The sequence below is a fragment of the Tenebrio molitor genome, chromosome 4 (assembly GCF_963966145.1).
Source record: "Tenebrio molitor chromosome 4, icTenMoli1.1, whole genome shotgun sequence".
Taxonomy (NCBI): Eukaryota; Metazoa; Arthropoda; class Insecta; order Coleoptera; family Tenebrionidae; genus Tenebrio; species Tenebrio molitor.
The window spans coordinates 29,017,067-29,035,377 of NC_091049.1; the positions used below are offsets into that span (position 1 = coordinate 29,017,067).

The window sequence follows — 18,311 nt, forward strand, 5'->3', positions numbered from 1 at the left end:
ATAGTTTGTCCAGCGAGGGATTGGTTGACATAAAAATCACTAAATTCTACGCCAAGAAAGTACCGTGCGATCGAAAATAAAAAAAATCGAGATGGCCATGATTAATACACTTAAGTTGGCAGCACGTAAAAATGTAATTCAAATGTCATCAGATGTCATTAAATACAATAGTAACTGTCATTCCGGACTAACCAACAACTTGCCTTGATTATTTTGTTTTTCCAAACCTGAAAAACAACGTGTTCAAAAACAAGCCTGGCACAATTCCCGAATTAATGCAAGTAATTACTGATAACTGCAATTTCATTGATGTCCCGACTTTGCGAAGGTCATTTGAAAACATGAAGCGAAGACAGTAGCATTATGTTTGGAAGCTGAAGGCAGACATTTACTCTATTCGTAAATACGATTGGAGCTCCTCATGATTCTTTTACAACTGACAGGTCACACATAATGCACACCTTTATGAAAATCAAGATTTCAACGTTCCCAAAATCACTAACTAACTTTTAAGACTGACATCTTATAATTGAAATTTTAACAAATTGTCAGCTGAAATTAGTAGTAATTACACATTGAATGTAGAACAGTGCATTGTTGTTCTTGTAATATTAGTTGCGAAAATTTCAAATAGATAATAATTTGCCAAATGGTTGAGGTATTTACAGCCTTTTTTCACAATGGCGTTAACGTTACTTCGATGTTAAAACATTAAAACCCATAAAAGGCTGACGTTGCCGTATGGCAACGCTATAAGGAGCCAAACATTAAAATTTCTGTAACTCTTTGTTTTGAACTACTGACTATAATCGGCACCAGAATCGCTCTGTCACAATTCATAGTTGATAGAAAAGCCGTTGGTAGGGTGTTACGAAATATTGTAGTGAATTTATAAAATATTCTGTAAAGGTGTGTTTTCGGTTTGTGAGTCAAGATGGGCATGAAGTAGGTATGCGTAAGTACAGTAACTCTTTCATTATTTCTTTCTCGAGTTTCGTATTCTGGTTTTGTATTCTTGAATAATGTGTTTTCAAGCTGTGCTTCATTTCCTTGCTTTGAACTCAAGTCGTTTTGCTGTATACATTATAAAACTTTTGCGTTGCCATATGGCAACCCTAGTCAATTGCACTACCTACTTTTCTAAATTCAACTGATCTCTACAGCGGTGGTTTAACCCTTGAAGATGCTCTACAAATGGCATATTCGGACGATTTAGATGTTTCTGAACATTTACTTTGAAACTCCGGGAACGTTTCAGTTCACTGACGAAGATTCACGGAGGAAGATTATGGGGGCTTGGCTAATAATAATTTTCAGCAAATCTGTTGCGAGCTTCTGCCGAACTAAAAATTACCGAAGAAGAACCACAACATAGCGATCAGACTTTAGAAGAAAACAATTAATTTCTGTTCATTTTTGAAAATTGAGCGGATTAATGGTAGCGGTATCTTGTCTTAATAATGAACTTTACTTGTGATACGCTAAACATTTTGTTGGAGGTTCCAGAAAGCTTAAAATTTTCTTGTTATTTTACACACTCCGTGCGGTAAAATGACAGATATTTTGATTAGTGTGTAAAAATCGAGATACCCTATCTGTTCAAAATGTGTAAACATGTCATTTATAGTTGAGGAGGCCAAAAATAATTAAACAATATCTCTGTGGTCATTTAATCTGGATCAAATTTTAAAACTGTATTTTATAAAAACACGTGTAGTAAATCGAATGCAATAAACTGGCAGGTCCTATGTCTATTGTTAGTTGAATAAATTGCAATGATATAGTTTATAAAAATTGTGAAAGAGAATCAGCTGGCATTCAGTCGAGGCTTGTAATGACTTAATAACAAACCAATAAATCAATACATGAATCTATGACAAATGAGTATGACTTTTTTAAATTTACATATTAAAATTTAGATCGTTTAATAGACTAAAATTGGTTGTTAAGATAGGGTACAAGAGCGGAACTGTATCAAGATAATGAAGAAGGTGGTCACAGTCCCCAGCATATTGAGAATAGTGGATCTATCTATATTGAAAAACCGTGCAGCGGAGAATTTGGGAAAATTTTGCAAAATCATTTTGGTAAAGTGTTTCAAATGTTCTTTATCCTTCGGTGACAAACTCTTCGCGTTCCTTCTCAAAGTGTAAGACATCGCCAAGATGTCCTCAGCTTCTTTTAGGATCAGGTCGCAGATGGCAATCACCGTAGCAGTACCAAGCTGCAAGAACTGCCTTCACGAATAGATCTACTCGTAGTAAACGGTACTTACAAAAACCAGTAAAACGGAGACAACATCTGCCAAGATTCTCTTCTCGCTGATTTCTTCAACATCCACCGTGGTCTTAAAAATGTAGTCGAAGTTGTTGAGGATGAATATAGTTGTGTAGGAGATGATGATAGCAATGGGCCAGCCGAAGATGTTGTTGAATAGATTGACAAGATCCTTGAGGAAAAACAAATTGTTTTCGATCTTATTCAAGACGATTGGAAATTTGTGCGAGCTAATCCTTCCAGAGCCGAAGTGTTCTCCAAGAGCTGCATTGAGGTGTTGGTACTGTATCAAGATCAAACTCAGTATCAAGCTCAGAAATACGTTGTAAGAGTTGATCAAGTAGAACTCGATGTAATGCACATTGAACTGTCTCACATAAATAGTAAAACCAAAGACGTGGCACCAGAAGCAAATTTCAACAATTACAATCACCAAGTCTATTCCAAGTTTGGCAATTGAGATTCTCACGTTTCGCACGATTCGATCAGAATTTTTACTCGTCGAGACCATCAAATTGAGGTTGTCCAACAACTTGTGCCACTTCTCTCTCTTCCACAGGACCACATTCAACGGAACGTAACAGCTGAAGACTAATAATAGCAGGTCAATAATGAAATTTACTGTCACCTTTGCATAGATTTCAACAGCGTAATATCTCCTGTTGCTAATTGAAAGGGTAGATATGACCACTGTGAAAGTGATAAAAATGAAGGTGTAGACTTTCTGGAAAAGTGACACTTTGGCATTGTAGGGTGGGGTGATTGTGAGGAATTTTCCGATCGTGAAGAGCACCGTTAACGACTTGGCGGCCATGATCAATAGGAATTTGTGTTAAAAAATTATTTTCCATTGATTAATTTTAATTGATATGTCGGGAAAGCTTTCTGCTGAATTGTGTTATTGGATTATACTCATTACGATAAAAGTACAATAAACGTAGTGGTTTAGGGTGTTTTGAAAAAAATTCAAGACAGTCCAAAATAGAGAGAGTAGAAACAAATACAACACAATATTTGTCAAGGGAAAATTATTTTGAGCAATCTTGGAACTGCACCATGATGATGAAAAACGTGATCACGGTGCCCAAAATGCTGAGAATTGTTGATCTGTCTATATCGAAAAATCGTTGTGCGGAAAATTTTGGAAAATTTTGCACTATTGCGTTGCTAAATCGTTTCAGTTCTTTCCTGTCGTTTGCTGACAAATGTTCAGTTTTTCTTCTCAACTTGTAAGATTTCAACAACATCTCTTCGGCTTCTTTGAGAACTAGGTCGCAAGAGAAAATCACCGTGACCGTATGATACTGTAAAGAAAATATCAAACTGAGAATTTCTTTCTTCTGTACTTACAAAAGTCAACAATACTAAAACAGCGTCCGCTGTTATCCTTTGCACGACTGCTTCATCAGGAAACACCAAAGTCATAAACATAAAATGAATGTTGTTCAGAATGTAAAGAATGGTAAACGAGATGGATAGGACAAGAGGCCATCCGAACGCACTGTTGGCGCTTTCGATTGTATCTTCCAGACAGCACAAACTTTTTTCGATGTCTTTTAACAAATTGACTAGCTTTTGTGTGCAAACCACTTTAGAACCCATTTGTTCGTCGAGTTGGTAATTGAGATATTGATACTGTGTGAGCAAGACGTTCAGTATTAAGCTCAAAAATGTGTTGAAAGAATACACCAACAAAAGCTCGATGTACTGAATGCCGTATCTTTGTGTGTAGTAAAAGGGATTAAAAAGATTGGCCCAGAAAGAATAGATCATAATTAAAATCACTAAATTTGTGGCCATTCTTGCAAAACAAATTTTTACATGTCGGAGGATTTTCTTTGTATTTTTGTTGGTCAGCAATATATTTCTGAGACTTTGCATCAAATTTTCACATTGTTGTTGCTTCCACAAAGCAATACTCAATGGAGTGTAACTGCAGAAGATTAATAAATTCAAATCCATGATTAGATTTACAGTGACTTTGTCGTAACTCTCGCCTTTGTAGCCTCTTTTGTTAATAATCGACATTACCGCAAGAGTTGCTATTGTAGTGACAAGTATAGAAGTGTAGATTTTTTGAGAAAGAGACATTCTGGAATCGTAAGGTGGCGTAATTGTGAGACATTTTCCTATCGTAAAAACCGCTCGGAACCATCTAGTAGCCATGATTGATGAATATTAGTAAGAATATGGATTGAGTGAAAGTTTCCACTCACTGAGTATATTAGAATTTATTGGTTGTTGTTCCAATTATATTACATTAATGTAATTCATTATGGTAAGAGCACAATTAACTAGATTCTGAAGATAATACAGCTATGTACAATTAATAAATAAATAGGTATTAGATTCTGGATCCCATTAAAAATAGTATATTATCATACGAGTTTAATAAAATGCTTTATTATCACATGAGTGTGTTTAAAGCACGACGATCGTAGCGAGAAGTGCTTTAATGGAACGGATGTGATAATACGTCTTATTAAACGAGTGTCATATACTATTTTTGAGAATTAGCGTCTCTATTAGTCTATTATTGTATTCAATTTGGAGTCGTTTATGGCTATCTATTAAAGTACTCGTGGTTTAATAGATCTCTAAAAATTTTTTAATCAATATTTCAGTGTATTATGTCATTTACACCAAAAAACTTCCAATATTAATGTTCAAACTCTACTTTTTAACATCTGTTGCACATGTAGTTGCATCCGTTACCTTGAATTACCAATTAATACAAAATTCCCTAGAATTTGAATATTTAATTTTTTTATTTAAAAATTAAAACAAGGGTGCAAAAAAAGTAACATAAAAAACTCGTTTTATAAGGGCATTGGCGCACTCGTCGCATAGAAACCTCCCCTGCGGCTCGTTTTCTACACTTGGGACTCGTACGCCAGATCAACCCTTATAAAACTCGTTCTTTAATATACTATTATTTACTTTTTCATATTAGACTAGGGACTTTTGCGTGGGTTGGCAACAGACATTTTTCACAAAAATGTAAGGTTATATTTACTAAATAATTTACTTTATCGCTTCAGTCGTTACTTTGACGCCTGACGTCAAACGGCTGATGTTGCCAATATAACAAAATCTAAAAGTTACCAAAAACAGTTTAACAATATGACTCATTATTAAATTATTTTCGATATAATAATGAGCCCATTTGTAACGCAAAGTAGATAAAAATAAATATTTAAATTTTATCAATAAAATAGGTGATTCTTTTGTGTTATGGCTCTGATTTGAGTGCTTGAAAATGATTGACCTTGAAAAATGAAAACATTTAACTTCTGAGACGTTTACGACAATTTTTGGGGGCACTCAACGGTTTAGTCGCCATGATTAACATAAAATATATCGGAAAAGTTATTTTCTTTCTGCTTTCAAACTATACCATGATACTTAAAAATATGGTGACATTTGTCAAAATACTGAGAGCAGTAGACCTCAAGGATGTAAAGGCTGTTTTTTAAAAATTTAATGTCGAAGTTGGCGTGGAAGAGTCGCTTGAACCACTGATTTTTCAAATTGCAGATTAAAAACACAAACAAAGCAAAAAGTGAGGTTAGATTTAAACAGTTGATCAACCACTCGTCTTAAAAAACTGATTTTTGAACCTGCGTATAAAAAGTGAGGTTACATTTAAACAGCTGATCAGAGTAGTAATGCGTGGTGTGTTCACAATCGACCCTTCAACGCCAATTTCGACGCTAAATTAAAAAAAAAAACACCCGTTATAATTGGGCTGGCATGATAAAATAGTCAAAGACTACTGTGGTTTTTTTTTAAACATTCTTTGTCGCTTATTACGATTATTACTAAATCGTTCTCTAATCTTGAACTAGTATGGTTGACATAAAGTAATCTACATACTGCTGCTTCGAAACTGTATCATGATAATTAAAAACGTGACCACAGTTGTCAAAATGCTGAGAATGGTGGACCTGTCTATGTTGAAAAATCGTGCGGCAGAAAATCGTGGAAAAATTTTGTTGAATCACGTCGCTAAACTGGATCAGTTTTTCTTTTTCCTTGGGTGACAACATTTCAGTGTGCCTTCTCAAGACGTAAGATTTTGTCAGCATCGTCTCAGTTTCTCTGAGTATCAAGTCACATGTAATGATCACCACACTTGTTCCTGTCTGCAAGAAACATTAGGTAGGTACTTCCAAAATATCGTACTCACAAAAGTTAGCAGTACCAAAATCGTGTCTGCTAAAATTTTAAATGCGATCTTGTCGTCCGGAATTAGAGAATTCTGGAAAACGAAATCTAAATTGTTGAGGATGTAAAGTGTGGTGTAGGAGATGATTAGAGCGAGAGGCCACCCGAAGATATCGTTGATGAGGTCAACCGTGTCCTTCTGAAAGAACAAACTACTTTCAATCTCGCTCAACAGCTTTGAGAGATTGTTGGTGACAAGTTTTGCTGAGCTGATTTGTTGTTGAAGAATGTGATTCAAGTGTCGATACTGTATTAACACTACGTTCAGTATCAAACTCAAAAAAGTATTGAAACTGAAGACCAAGTAATATTCAAAATAATGAGCATTGTATACTTGTACGTAGTTGGAAAAATTATGCCGTTCCATCCAGAAGCTGTACTCAACAATCAAAATCGTTAAATCTGTGACAAGTCTCATGAAAGAAATTTTTACGTTGTGCACAATTTTCTTCCTATTTTCTTTATTCGAAGCAATGATCTTTAGATTTCCTATCAGCTTATGCCATTGTGTCTTCTTCCACAAAACAACACTTAAGGCAGTGTGACACGAAAAAGTCAACAAAAACAAATCGACAAGAACACCCACTACAACTTTCGCACAAATATGAACAGCTTTCAATTCTCGAGTGATAACTGAAAATAACATGAAAGATACTTGAAGCGTCACAACTATCAAGGTGCAAATTGTTTGCAAACGAGATGTTCTGGAATTGTAGGGTGGAGTGATTGTGAGGAATTTTCCCACGGAGAAGAGGAATTTTAGCCACGTGTTAGCCATATCTGGGGAAAATTACAAATTAACTCAACGAGTTGTTCTTAGCCGATTAATTGAAATGACTGTGTTGTCGATGCTTTCTACGAATTTTTTTTTTTTTCGTATCCCACCTCCACCCGGCGGCACGGCAATTTTGCCGGAGTACATACATTATTATAATGTATTTCATTAAGCTAATTGCTTCTTATTATTAATTCATTCTAAGCAAAGAAAATATCTAATAATGATTATTATTGACACTGCAAATGGTTAAGTCAGTGGTAAGAATAGATAATAATAATAATAATAATCAGGCAGAATGGATTCCTCATTCTGCCTGATTAAAAAAAAAACAAAAAAAAAAAAAAACAGTCCTAGACTGTGTAACAAATTTTTTTTTATCAGGCAGAATGGATTCCTCATTTAGAAAATGAGATACCAGATAGTAATAAATAATCCACATTAGCCTTTAAATAAGAAATATTAATAGTTCTCATAATTGGAAATCACCTGGAGGTGACCAAATTCATAACTTTTGGTTAAAAAAATGTACTTGTATTCATAAACGCTTACTTGATCACTTTAACGGATTTATTAGGGAACCTAACACATTTCCAGAGTTTTTGGCCCATGGTATAACATATCTAAAACTAAAAGATTCCGATACTAAAAATCCATCAAAATATAGACCAATCACATGTCAGCCTACAATTTATAAAATTATGACATCTTGCATTAAAGTAATAATTTATGACCATTGAACTCCAGGCATGAAAATGGCAATGACAATAATGAAGATTAACACTTTGCAGCTTTTTGAGGAAGTATGAGGTGGAAGCGGTGTCGCACAGGTCTCTCAAACAGGTTCAGCTGGATTATGACATTTACATAATGCCCAGAGACGAATGTCGAGTTATGTTGAAAGAAAGGAAGAAGTAAATGGTACAAGAAGCAAATTTTTTTCTTGGGATATATGCAGTGATTTTGCAAACAATACGATAAAACTTCAAAAGAAGCTTGTTACTACGAGTATAAAAAAGTAAAAGCATAGATTTACCCGTAGATCTAAATAATAATTTTTATACAGGGTGTCTCAGTTAAGGCTTTCGAGCCTAATAACTCAGTTATTTTCCAGCGGATTTTTGTGAAATTTAAAATGCAGATATTTAACGGTAAAGAATAAAATTCCATTAATGCAATTACCCAACTCTTAAAAACGTAATTTTTACATGCCTTTTTAAAATGTTGAATCACTTAAGATTTACATGAAAAAATTGATCGTCAATAAAAAATGCTGTAGGGAGAAACTCGTCCTCGAAAGACGTCTGGTTTGCAAGAAAAAGCAAAAAACTGTGTTAAACGCGGCTGCAGAAGCAAAAACGTAGACGCCTATGAAACAAACACGCACCCTCGCCGAATTTTGGTCATCCCTTTTCGCACAAACGCAGGTGACATAATTGACGTTTATTTTGCTAATCTTACAAACATTTACAAAGTTAAAGACAACATTTGGACGTAATTTATTACACTGGATGCTTTAATTCTTCCATAAAGGACTAAAACACGATCGGGATATTTTAGCAAGATAATTTAGTTCACGTACGCTTCTTGTGTCTTCAAATAAATTGACATTGACGACGCTCTTAACCTTACATTTTGTAAAGCCTACATTTGGATAGTGTTCCACGAGAAAACGAACTGTGTTATTGAAGTTCTTAGGACACTCTCCATAGGCAAAAATTGTTTCCTTTTTCAACAATATTGAAATTTCTGCCGCTGTAGTCTATTTTTAGAGTATTTTCAATAAATTTACACAATTTGACGTTTCTAATAACGCGCGCCCAATTTTGACAGATTTTAAAGAGTGTACAAAATGTTGCTTGGCAATCTTTCATCAATTGTTTCAAAAGCTAACTGCTCAAATACCTTCAAATTTTACATTACATTTTTAACAACAAAATCTAATTTTTTCGTTGAATCAGACGAGTGATTTAGTTAATTGTTTGTGTAGACCCCTATTTTTTAATGTTTAACAATCTAATAATAACCGCGCCTAATTTTCAATAAAGGAAGCATGTGTTAAAATTACATATTTTAACTTGAGGTTATTTTATTATTACTAATTGAACCTTCACCGTCTAAAATATTTGTATTTTAAATTTCATAAAAATCCGTTGGCAAATAACCGAAATGTTAGGCTCGAAAGTCTTAGCTGAGACACCCTGTATACTTAATGAAGAACAAAAAGGTTGTGTTAAGGAGTCTTTTGGTTATAGAAATAGAAATATTTATACCGCATTCATAGACTACAAAAAAGCCTATGATTCAGCACTAAATTCATATTTACTTAAAATTTTTACAATTTATAAAAATTTTTGTTCGTCGCTGTCCTGTGTGAACGGATTTTGATAAATGTCACAACTTGTCAAAACGAAATGTCAAGCTAATTTTAGAGATTTTAAGCGATTTGGGGCCTTTAAGGGGCTCGTCGAACGAAAAAAACGTTTCACTCGCGTTCTAAAATGGCCCACTAGTGCCAAAAAGGACCTAATTTATACACAAACTCGTTAAATAAACTACTATAATTTGGGTTTAATCAACTTTTTATCTCATGTTATGACATTTTGAAGAACTACTTTAAATTTATTAATAAACAATACTAAATTAAAATCTGAGCCTATTCAAATTAAACGGGGAATTTATCAAGGAGATTCTTTAAGTCCTTTATGGTTTTGTCTAGCCATTAATCCTTTGACAAATATATTAAATAGTACTGGATATGGTTTTAATTATTAGACTTAATAATACCACACTATCCAAATTAAATCACCTTCTTTATATGGATGACATAAAACTTTATGCATCAAAAAAGAATCATATTTTATCTTTACTAACAATAATTGAAAATTTCTCAAATAATATTGGGATGAGTTTTGGTATTGATAAGTGTAAAATGCAATCAATATGTCGCGGTCATTACGAACATTTAGAATATATAACTAAAGAAGGAGAAATCATTAAAAATTTAAATAAAGGAGAATTTTATAAATATTTAGGTATTAATCAATCAAATCATATTCAACACTCAATTATAAAAGAAAATTTAGAAAAGCAATTTTATTTAAGAATTAATAGTATATTATATATTGAGGGAGAGAAATGCATGATTTTTCCTAAGGTGCAGTTTGTAGCCAGAGGGCGAAGCCCGAGGGCTACAAAGCACCGAGGGAAAAATGAGCATTCTCTCCAGAAGTATATATACTATTTTTTTCACGGTAGGGAGTAGAAACAGCACAAAAATCTCAAATTTTAAGAATAAAAAAATGATGACAAATGAGTTGCCATCTTTCGATGAATTTAATGGAATTAGTAGTTGCCTTGACAACACAATTAGATTTTTGTCACAACAGTCAAAAAAAATGAAAACTCCCATTAGATTTTTGTCACAACTGTCAAAAAAATGAAAACTCCCTAGGGAGCAAATATTTGCAAATATTTGCTCCCTAGGGAGAAAATGCTCTACTTCTGTCACGATGTTGACATCCGAAAAGTTGATTTCTACTCCCGATCGTGAAAAAATCTCTTTTAAAATCAAAATTAAACGGTAATAATTATAATTTAATTAAAGCAGTTAATACATATGCTGTTCCATTGCTGACCTATTCTTTCGGTGTAAAGAGTGTTTTTTAAAAATTTAATGTCGAAGTTGGCGTGGAAGAGTCGATTGTGAATGAACCACTGATTTTTCAAATTGCAGATTAAAAACACAAACAAAGCAAAAAGTGAGGTTAGATTTAAACAGTTGATCAACCACTCGTCTTAAAAAAGACTGATTTTTGAACCTGCGTATAAAAAGTGAGGTTACATTTAAACAGCTGATCAGAGTAGTAATGCGTGGTGTGTTCACAATCGACCCTTCAACGCCAATTTCGACGCTAAATTTAAAAAAAACACCCGTTATAATTGGGCTACAGCCACTTACATTTTATTTGCATGATAAAATAGTCAAAGAGTACTGTGTTTTTTTTTAAACATTCTTTGTCGCTTATTCCGATTATTACTAAATCGTTCTCTAATCTTGAACTAGTATGGTTGACAGAAAGTAATCTACATATTGCTGCTTTGAAACTGTATCATGATAATTAAAAACGTGACCACAGTTGTCAAAATGCTGAGAATGGTGGACCTGTCTATGTTGAAAAATCGTGCGGCAGAAAATCGTGGAAAGTTTTGTTGAATCACGTCGCTAAACTGGATCAGTTTTTCTTTCTCCTTGGGTGACAACATTTCAGTGTGTCTTCTCAAGACGTAAGATTTTGTCAGCATCGTCTCAGCTTCTCTGAGTATCAAGTCACATGTAATGATCACCACACTTGTTCCTGCCTGCAAGAAACATTTCAGACTAAGTAGATACTTCCAAAATATAGTACTCACAAAAGTTAGCAGTACCAAAATGGTGTCTGCTAAAATTTTAAATGCGATCGTGTCGTCCGGATTTAGAGAACCCTGGAAAACGAAGTCTAAATTGTTGAGGATGTAAACTGTGGTGTAGGAGATGATTAGAGCGAGAGGCCACCCGAAAATATCGTTGATGAGGTCAACCGTGTCCTTCAGAAAGAACAAACTACTCTCAATCTCGCTCAATAGCTTTGAGAGATTGTTGGTGACAGGTTTTGCTAAGCTGACTTGTTCCTGAAGAATGTGATTCAAGTGTCGATACTGTATTAACACTACGTTCAGTATCAAATTCAAAAAAGTGTTGAAACTGAAGACCAAGTAATATTCAAAATAATGAGCATTGTATACTTGTACGTAGTGGAAAAAACTAAACACTTCCATCCAGAAGCTGTACTCAACAATCAGAACCGTTAAATCTGTGACAAGTCTCACGAAAGAAATTTTTACGTGGTGCACAATTTTCTTTCTATTTTTTTCATTCGAGGCAATGATCTTGAGATTCCCTACCAACTTCTGCCATTGCGTCTTCTTCCACAAAACAACACTTAAGGCATTGTGACAAGAAAACGTCAACAAAAAGAAATCGACAAGAATTGCCAATACGACTTTCGCACAAATATGAACAACTCTCAGTTCTCGAGTGAGGACTGAAAATATCACAAAAGGTACTTGAAGCGTCACAACCACCAAGGTGCAAATTGTTTGCAAACGAGATGTTTTGGAATTGTAGGGTGGAGTGATTGTGAGGAATTTTCCCACGGAGAAGAGGAAATTTAGCCACGTGTTAGCCATATCTGGGGAAAATTACAAATTAATTCAACGAGTTGTTCTGAGCTGACTAATTGAAATGACTGTGTTGTCGATGCTTTCTATGAGTATAATTATAATGTATTTCATTAAGCTAATTGCTTCTTATTATTAACTCACTAATTATGAAAATAATGATAATGATTATTGACACTACTAATTGTTAGGTCAGTAATCAGAATGGATAATAATAATAAATAAATATAGAAATGACCAATGATATTCTCCAAATTATTAGAGTGTTTTAATTTGATGTAACGTAAAGTAATTATTTTATTGCAATCGATAATGGCTACGTGTGGTTGTCTATATTTTATATTCTCAGTGCAAGATATTTTTTACTTGAAATTTCACTCATTTTCTCGCCAATAAGTTAAAAAATCAACCAAACAAATATTATGTTTAACAAGCAATTTGTCTAATGAGACTCAATATAATTACACTCATCGACAACACATTCATTTCAACTGGTTGGCTAAAAACAACTCGCTGACTTAATTTCCAACAGTCACCACAAATGGCTAATACGTGGCTAACATTCTTCTTCACCGTGGGCAAATTCCTCACAATCACCCCACCCTACAATACCAAAGTATCTCGTTCGCAAACAGTTTGCACTTTCGTGGTTGTCACGCTTCAAGTACCTTTGATGATATGTTCAGCCATTGCCCGGGAATTAAATACACTTCACATTTATGCGAAAGTCGTAGTGGCTCTTCTTGTGGATTCACTGTTGTTGACTTTTTCTTGTCACACTGCTTTAAGTGTTGTTTTGTGGAAGAAAACGCAATGGCAGAAGTTGACAGGGAATCTGAAGATCATAGCTTCGAATGCAGAAAACACAAAGAAAATTGTGCACCACGTAAAAATTTCTTTCGTGAGGCTTGTCACAGATTTAACGATTTTGATTGTTGTGTACAGCTTCTGGGTGGAAGTGTTTAGTTTTTCCTATTACGCACAAAGATACAATGCTCATTATTTTGACTATTACTTGGTCTACACTTTCAACATTTTTTTGAGTTTGATCCTGAACGTAGTGTTAATACAATATCGATACTTGAATGACGTTCTTCAGAAAGAAATCAGCTCGGAAATAGTTGTCACGAACAAACTCTCAAAGTTATTGGGTGAGGTTGAAAGTAGTTTGTTCTTTCTGAAGGACACGGTCGACCTCATCAATGACATCTTCGGCTGGCCTCTCGCGCTGACCATCTCCTACACCACACTTTACATTCTCAACAATTTCGACTTCATTTTCCAGAATTCGCTAATTCCGGACGACGAAATCGCGTTTAAAATCTTAGCAGACACCACTTTGGTACTGCTAACTTTTGTGAGTACTATATTTTGGAAGTACCTACTTAGTTTGAAATGTTTCTTGCAGATTGGAACAAGTGTAGTGATCGCTAGATGTGACTTAATACTCAGAGAGGCTGAGACGATGCTGACAAAATCCTACGTCTTGAGAAGACATACTAAAATGTTGTCAGCCCAGGAGAAAGAAGTACTGACCCACTTTAGTGATGTGATTTTGCAAAACTTTCCAAGATTTTCTGCCGCACGATTCTTCAACATAGACAGGTCCACCATTCTCAGCATTTTGGCAACTGTGGTCACATTTTTAATTATCATGATACAGTTTGAAAGCAGTAATGTGTAAAGCAATTTCTGTCAACTCTACTAGTTCAAGATTAGAAAAAGATTATTGCAAATAATACCATGTCAAAAATAACTTAATAAAAATTTCATCAGACTGAAACCGAAAAATGAATTTCTTTTATCTATACTCACAAAAATCAACAAGACTATGCTTCTTCTCACAAATACTTCATCAGAATCAGATGCCGAAATATCTTCTTAATGATGAACGACATTACCACAAGAGTTATTAAAACGTTTGACAAGGACAAACGTGTCATTTTTTTAAAAAGAAACACTCACTGTCTTAAGGTAAAAAAAAAATCATTAAGTGCAGTATCAACTAAATTTTAGGTAATAAATATCTAAATAATAAGTAAATGGGCGTTGCATTCAGTGTCACAACAAAAACAATCAATATTCAAATTTCATCAAAAAAAGATGGTTGCTTCGTGTTCTACTTCTTATCTCACTGCTCGAAAATGATTGACCTTGACAAAATACAAGACTTTACTTAAGTAAATTTATTAAATCAGCCCGCGAAGGGGGACGGGCTGTGGAGGCTTTCCAGAGCCTTTTCAGCCACATTGACGGGAAGATTCGGGATGAGTACGGTGAGGATGGGTGCGGAAGGAAGGTGAAAGGTTGATACTGACCCAGCATTGGCCTCATCTGTCATATAAGACATACCACAACGTGATGGTGTGGAGAAACCTCTGAAAAAAAACCCGCACCTGGTCAGGCCGCACCGGGGTTAGAACCCGGGACCTTCCGAATGTAAAGTGTCGCGCTAGGCGCTTGGCCACGGTACTCGGTGCTTTGTGGAAGGAAGGAAGAGTTAATACTAATTGATTTGAGGAACCGGCCTATGGGATGCTGCGTCTGGTGCTATTGGTGGTTCTTTTATTGGTACAAAATGAGCAACAACGAAATTTAATACAGACTTTATCATTGTGTAAAGGAACATTTTAATTTGTGCACGAATAGAATTGTACAATGACAATAAAGAAGGTGACCACAGTCCACAAAATGCTGAGAATTGTAGATCTGTCAATATTGAGAAACCGAGCTGCGGAAAATTTCGGAAAGTTTTGCAAAATTCTTTCACTGAAACGTTTCAACTCTTTCTCATCTTTGATCGATAGATTTTCTGTTTTTCTTGTCAACATGTAAGATTTCAGCAACATCGATTCAGCTTCTTTGAGAATTAGGTCACATGTGATGATCACCGCAACGGTACTAGACTAAAAGGAAAGTGCTAAATTTAACAAATTATCAAGGACGTACTTACAAAAATCAGCAAAACCAACACAGTGTCTGCTATGACCCTTTGGGCGATTATGTCGTCTGGATTAGACGAAGCTACGAAAATAAAATCAAAATTGTTGAGAATGTAGAGTGTAGTGTATGAAATAGAGAGAGCAAGAGACCACCCAAAGACGTCGTTTATGATTTCGGTTGTGTCTTTGAGAAGGAACAAGTCGCTTTCGATGTCTCTCAATGAATTTAAAAGTTTGTTCATGCAAACTAACTTAGAGTTGATCTGTTCGCGTAGAATATTGTTGAGATATTCATAGTGCGTCAGCAGGATGTTCAGTATTAGACTCAAAAAGACATTGAATGTGTAGACCAAATAGTACTCCACGTAATGAACGTTGAATCTTTTTATGTAATAGTAGAAACCATTAACTCTGCTCCAGAAGATATATTCACAGGTTAAAATCCCTAAACCTGCGACAATTCTCGCGAAGGAAATCTTTACAACTCGATTTATTTTTGATATATTTTTGGCAGTCGACACTATGACCCCGAGGAACTCCATTAACTTTTTCCATTCGTCTTTTTTCCATAAAATCACAGTAACCGGAGTGTAGCAACTGAAGAGCAATAATGTCACATCGGTAGAAATATCTACAGCGATTTTTACATAGATGTAATCGTGATAATATTCTCTGTTGATATTTGTTGCAACTTCAATTGTTGTTATGATGGTCACAAAAATGAAAGTGTGGACTTTTTGAAAAAGAGACACTTCAGAATTGAAAGGTGGAGTTATCGTGAGAAATTTTCCCACCGTGAAAAGTGCAGTCAACGACTTGGTCGCCATGATTAATTGAAAGTACATCGGAAAATTTTCTTCTAAATTACATCGATTTGATATCATTCATTAGGATAAGTAACAGTGAAAACATTTAATACAACAAATGTGAATAAACAATAAAAGTACGAGGGTGGGTCACTATTTATGGCTTGTCCTTGAGGTAAGTCATTCAAAACGAGTCTTATTTATTCAGCTTTTCCACATTGCAGAGTGATTGAGAATTGAGTGACATATCCTTGACGTAAGAAGTTGTCCCAACTTGGTACTGCCAGTCGTACTGTCAAAGTTATTGTCCAATACAATAAAATACATTTTCGTTTTGATTTCGCTGTATTATTTTGTAATGTGGATTTGTTAATAATAATCTTTTACATCTGTAGTAAATCTTATGGTACAAGGGTCTACATTAAGTACTCTAGATTCTAGTGTTTTCAAATTGTATCATGATAATTAAAAATGAGACCACGGTTCCCAAAATGCTGACAATGGTGGACCTGTCTATGTTGAAGAATCGTGCGGCAGAAAATCGTGGAAAATTTTGCAAAATGATGTCAATAAAGTGCGTTAGTACTTCTTTGTCCTTGGGTGTCAACATTTTAGTCGGTCTTCTCAAGACGTAAGATTTTGACAGCATCGTCTCAGCTTCTTTGAGTATTAAGTCACACGTGATGATCACCACACATGTTCCAAACTGTAAGAAACATTTTGGATTAAGTGGGTACTTCCAAAACATGGTACTCACAAATGTTAGTAGACTCATAATAACGTCTGCCACGATTTCAAGCGCGAGGCCATCGTGCTGCCATAAAACGTTTTGGAAAATGAAGTGGAAGTTGTTGAGAGTATAAAATGTGGTGAAAGAGATGACTACAGTGAAAGGCCAGCTGCAGATATCATTGATGAGATCGACTGTGTCCTTCAGAAAGAACAGATTGCTTTCGATCTGTCTCAACAAAATTGCTAGTTGGTTCAAGCAAAGTATTTCCGAATCAATTTGTGTTTGAAGAATGTTGTTCAAGAATCTGTACTGCGTTAGCACTATGATAAGTATCAAATTCAAAAAGATGTTGAAGCTGAAGATCAAATAATAGCCCACGTAATGAGCGTTGTAGACTCTGACGTAACTTGAAAAATGAAAAACTGTAACCCAGTACCAATATTCACCGATTAAAATCGTCAGATTTAAAACAAGTCGCGCCAGAGATATTTTTACGTGTTGTATGATTTTCTTAGAGTTTCTACCATTCGACGCTATGATTCTGAGATTTTCTATCAATTTCTGCCACTGGGTCTTCTTCCACAAAACAACAGTTAATGAAGTACAAGAAAGAAACATCAACATATGAAAATCGACAAGAAGGGCCACTACGACTTTCGTATAAATACGTCTGATGTAAAGTTCTCTTAAAATGGTTGAATATAAGATAAGAGGTACTTCAAGCGTCACTGCTACCAAAGTGCAAATTGTTTGCAAGCGAGAGACTTTGGAGTTGTAGGGTGGAGTGATTGTGAGAAATTTTCCCACAGTGAAGAGGACCGTTAGCCATCTGTTAGCCATATCTGAATAAAATTGGGTCATTCAGTCATTGGTAGTCGTTTAATTGAGATAAATGTGTTGAAAATGCTTTCCTAGTAATCATGTTGGTCCTCATTAGTGTAAGAGCATGACAAAAAATAAGGTGAAGTAAAAATATATTTATTTCAGTAAATAAACAAAGAATAGAGAAAATTATGTCGCAGTTAAATTGATGATCACAATAATAGTTTGTTGCAATTGAATGAAATTTTTTACTAGACTTAAGAAGACGTTGAATGTGTAGACCAAATAGTACTCTCTGTAATGAATGTTAAATCTTTTTTTAGGCACCCTTAATGAAAAACGTAATGTTACGTAGTCCCATGCGGACAAGAAGTAACTCTTTTTGGGACGCACTTTTCAAGCCATGGACCGTGGCGCCATCTGTTGGTCTATTTAGTAAGTTATCAACGAAACCGACAAAACCGGCATTGACCGTGGCGCCATCTGTTGGTCTATCTAGTAAGTTAACA

At 34.9% G+C, this 18,311-nt stretch overlaps 2 protein-coding genes across 2 annotated transcripts; both read right to left on the reverse strand.

Moving 5' to 3' along the window:
• Positions 1 to 617: 617 nt before the first annotated feature.
• LOC138127569 (putative gustatory receptor 39b) lies at positions 618 to 3,288 on the reverse strand. Its single transcript, XM_069043629.1, has 2 exons — positions 2,276 to 3,288; positions 618 to 2,224 (listed from the first exon to the last, which is right to left on the reverse strand). The coding sequence occupies exons 1-2, from the start codon at positions 3,089 to 3,091 to the stop codon at positions 1,946 to 1,948; spliced, it is 1,095 nt and encodes a 364-aa protein (XP_068899730.1). The 5' UTR covers positions 3,092 to 3,288; the 3' UTR covers positions 618 to 1,945.
• Positions 3,289 to 3,305: 17 nt separating this feature from the next.
• LOC138129486 (uncharacterized) lies at positions 3,306 to 12,236 on the reverse strand. The gene is made up of 6 exons (XM_069045780.1): positions 12,228 to 12,236; positions 11,693 to 11,950; positions 11,501 to 11,641; positions 6,467 to 6,751; positions 6,282 to 6,422; positions 3,306 to 3,617 (listed from the first exon to the last, which is right to left on the reverse strand). The coding sequence occupies exons 1-6, from the start codon at positions 12,234 to 12,236 to the stop codon at positions 3,306 to 3,308; spliced, it is 1,146 nt and encodes a 381-aa protein (XP_068901881.1).
• Between the last annotated feature and the right edge of the window lie 6,075 nt (positions 12,237 to 18,311).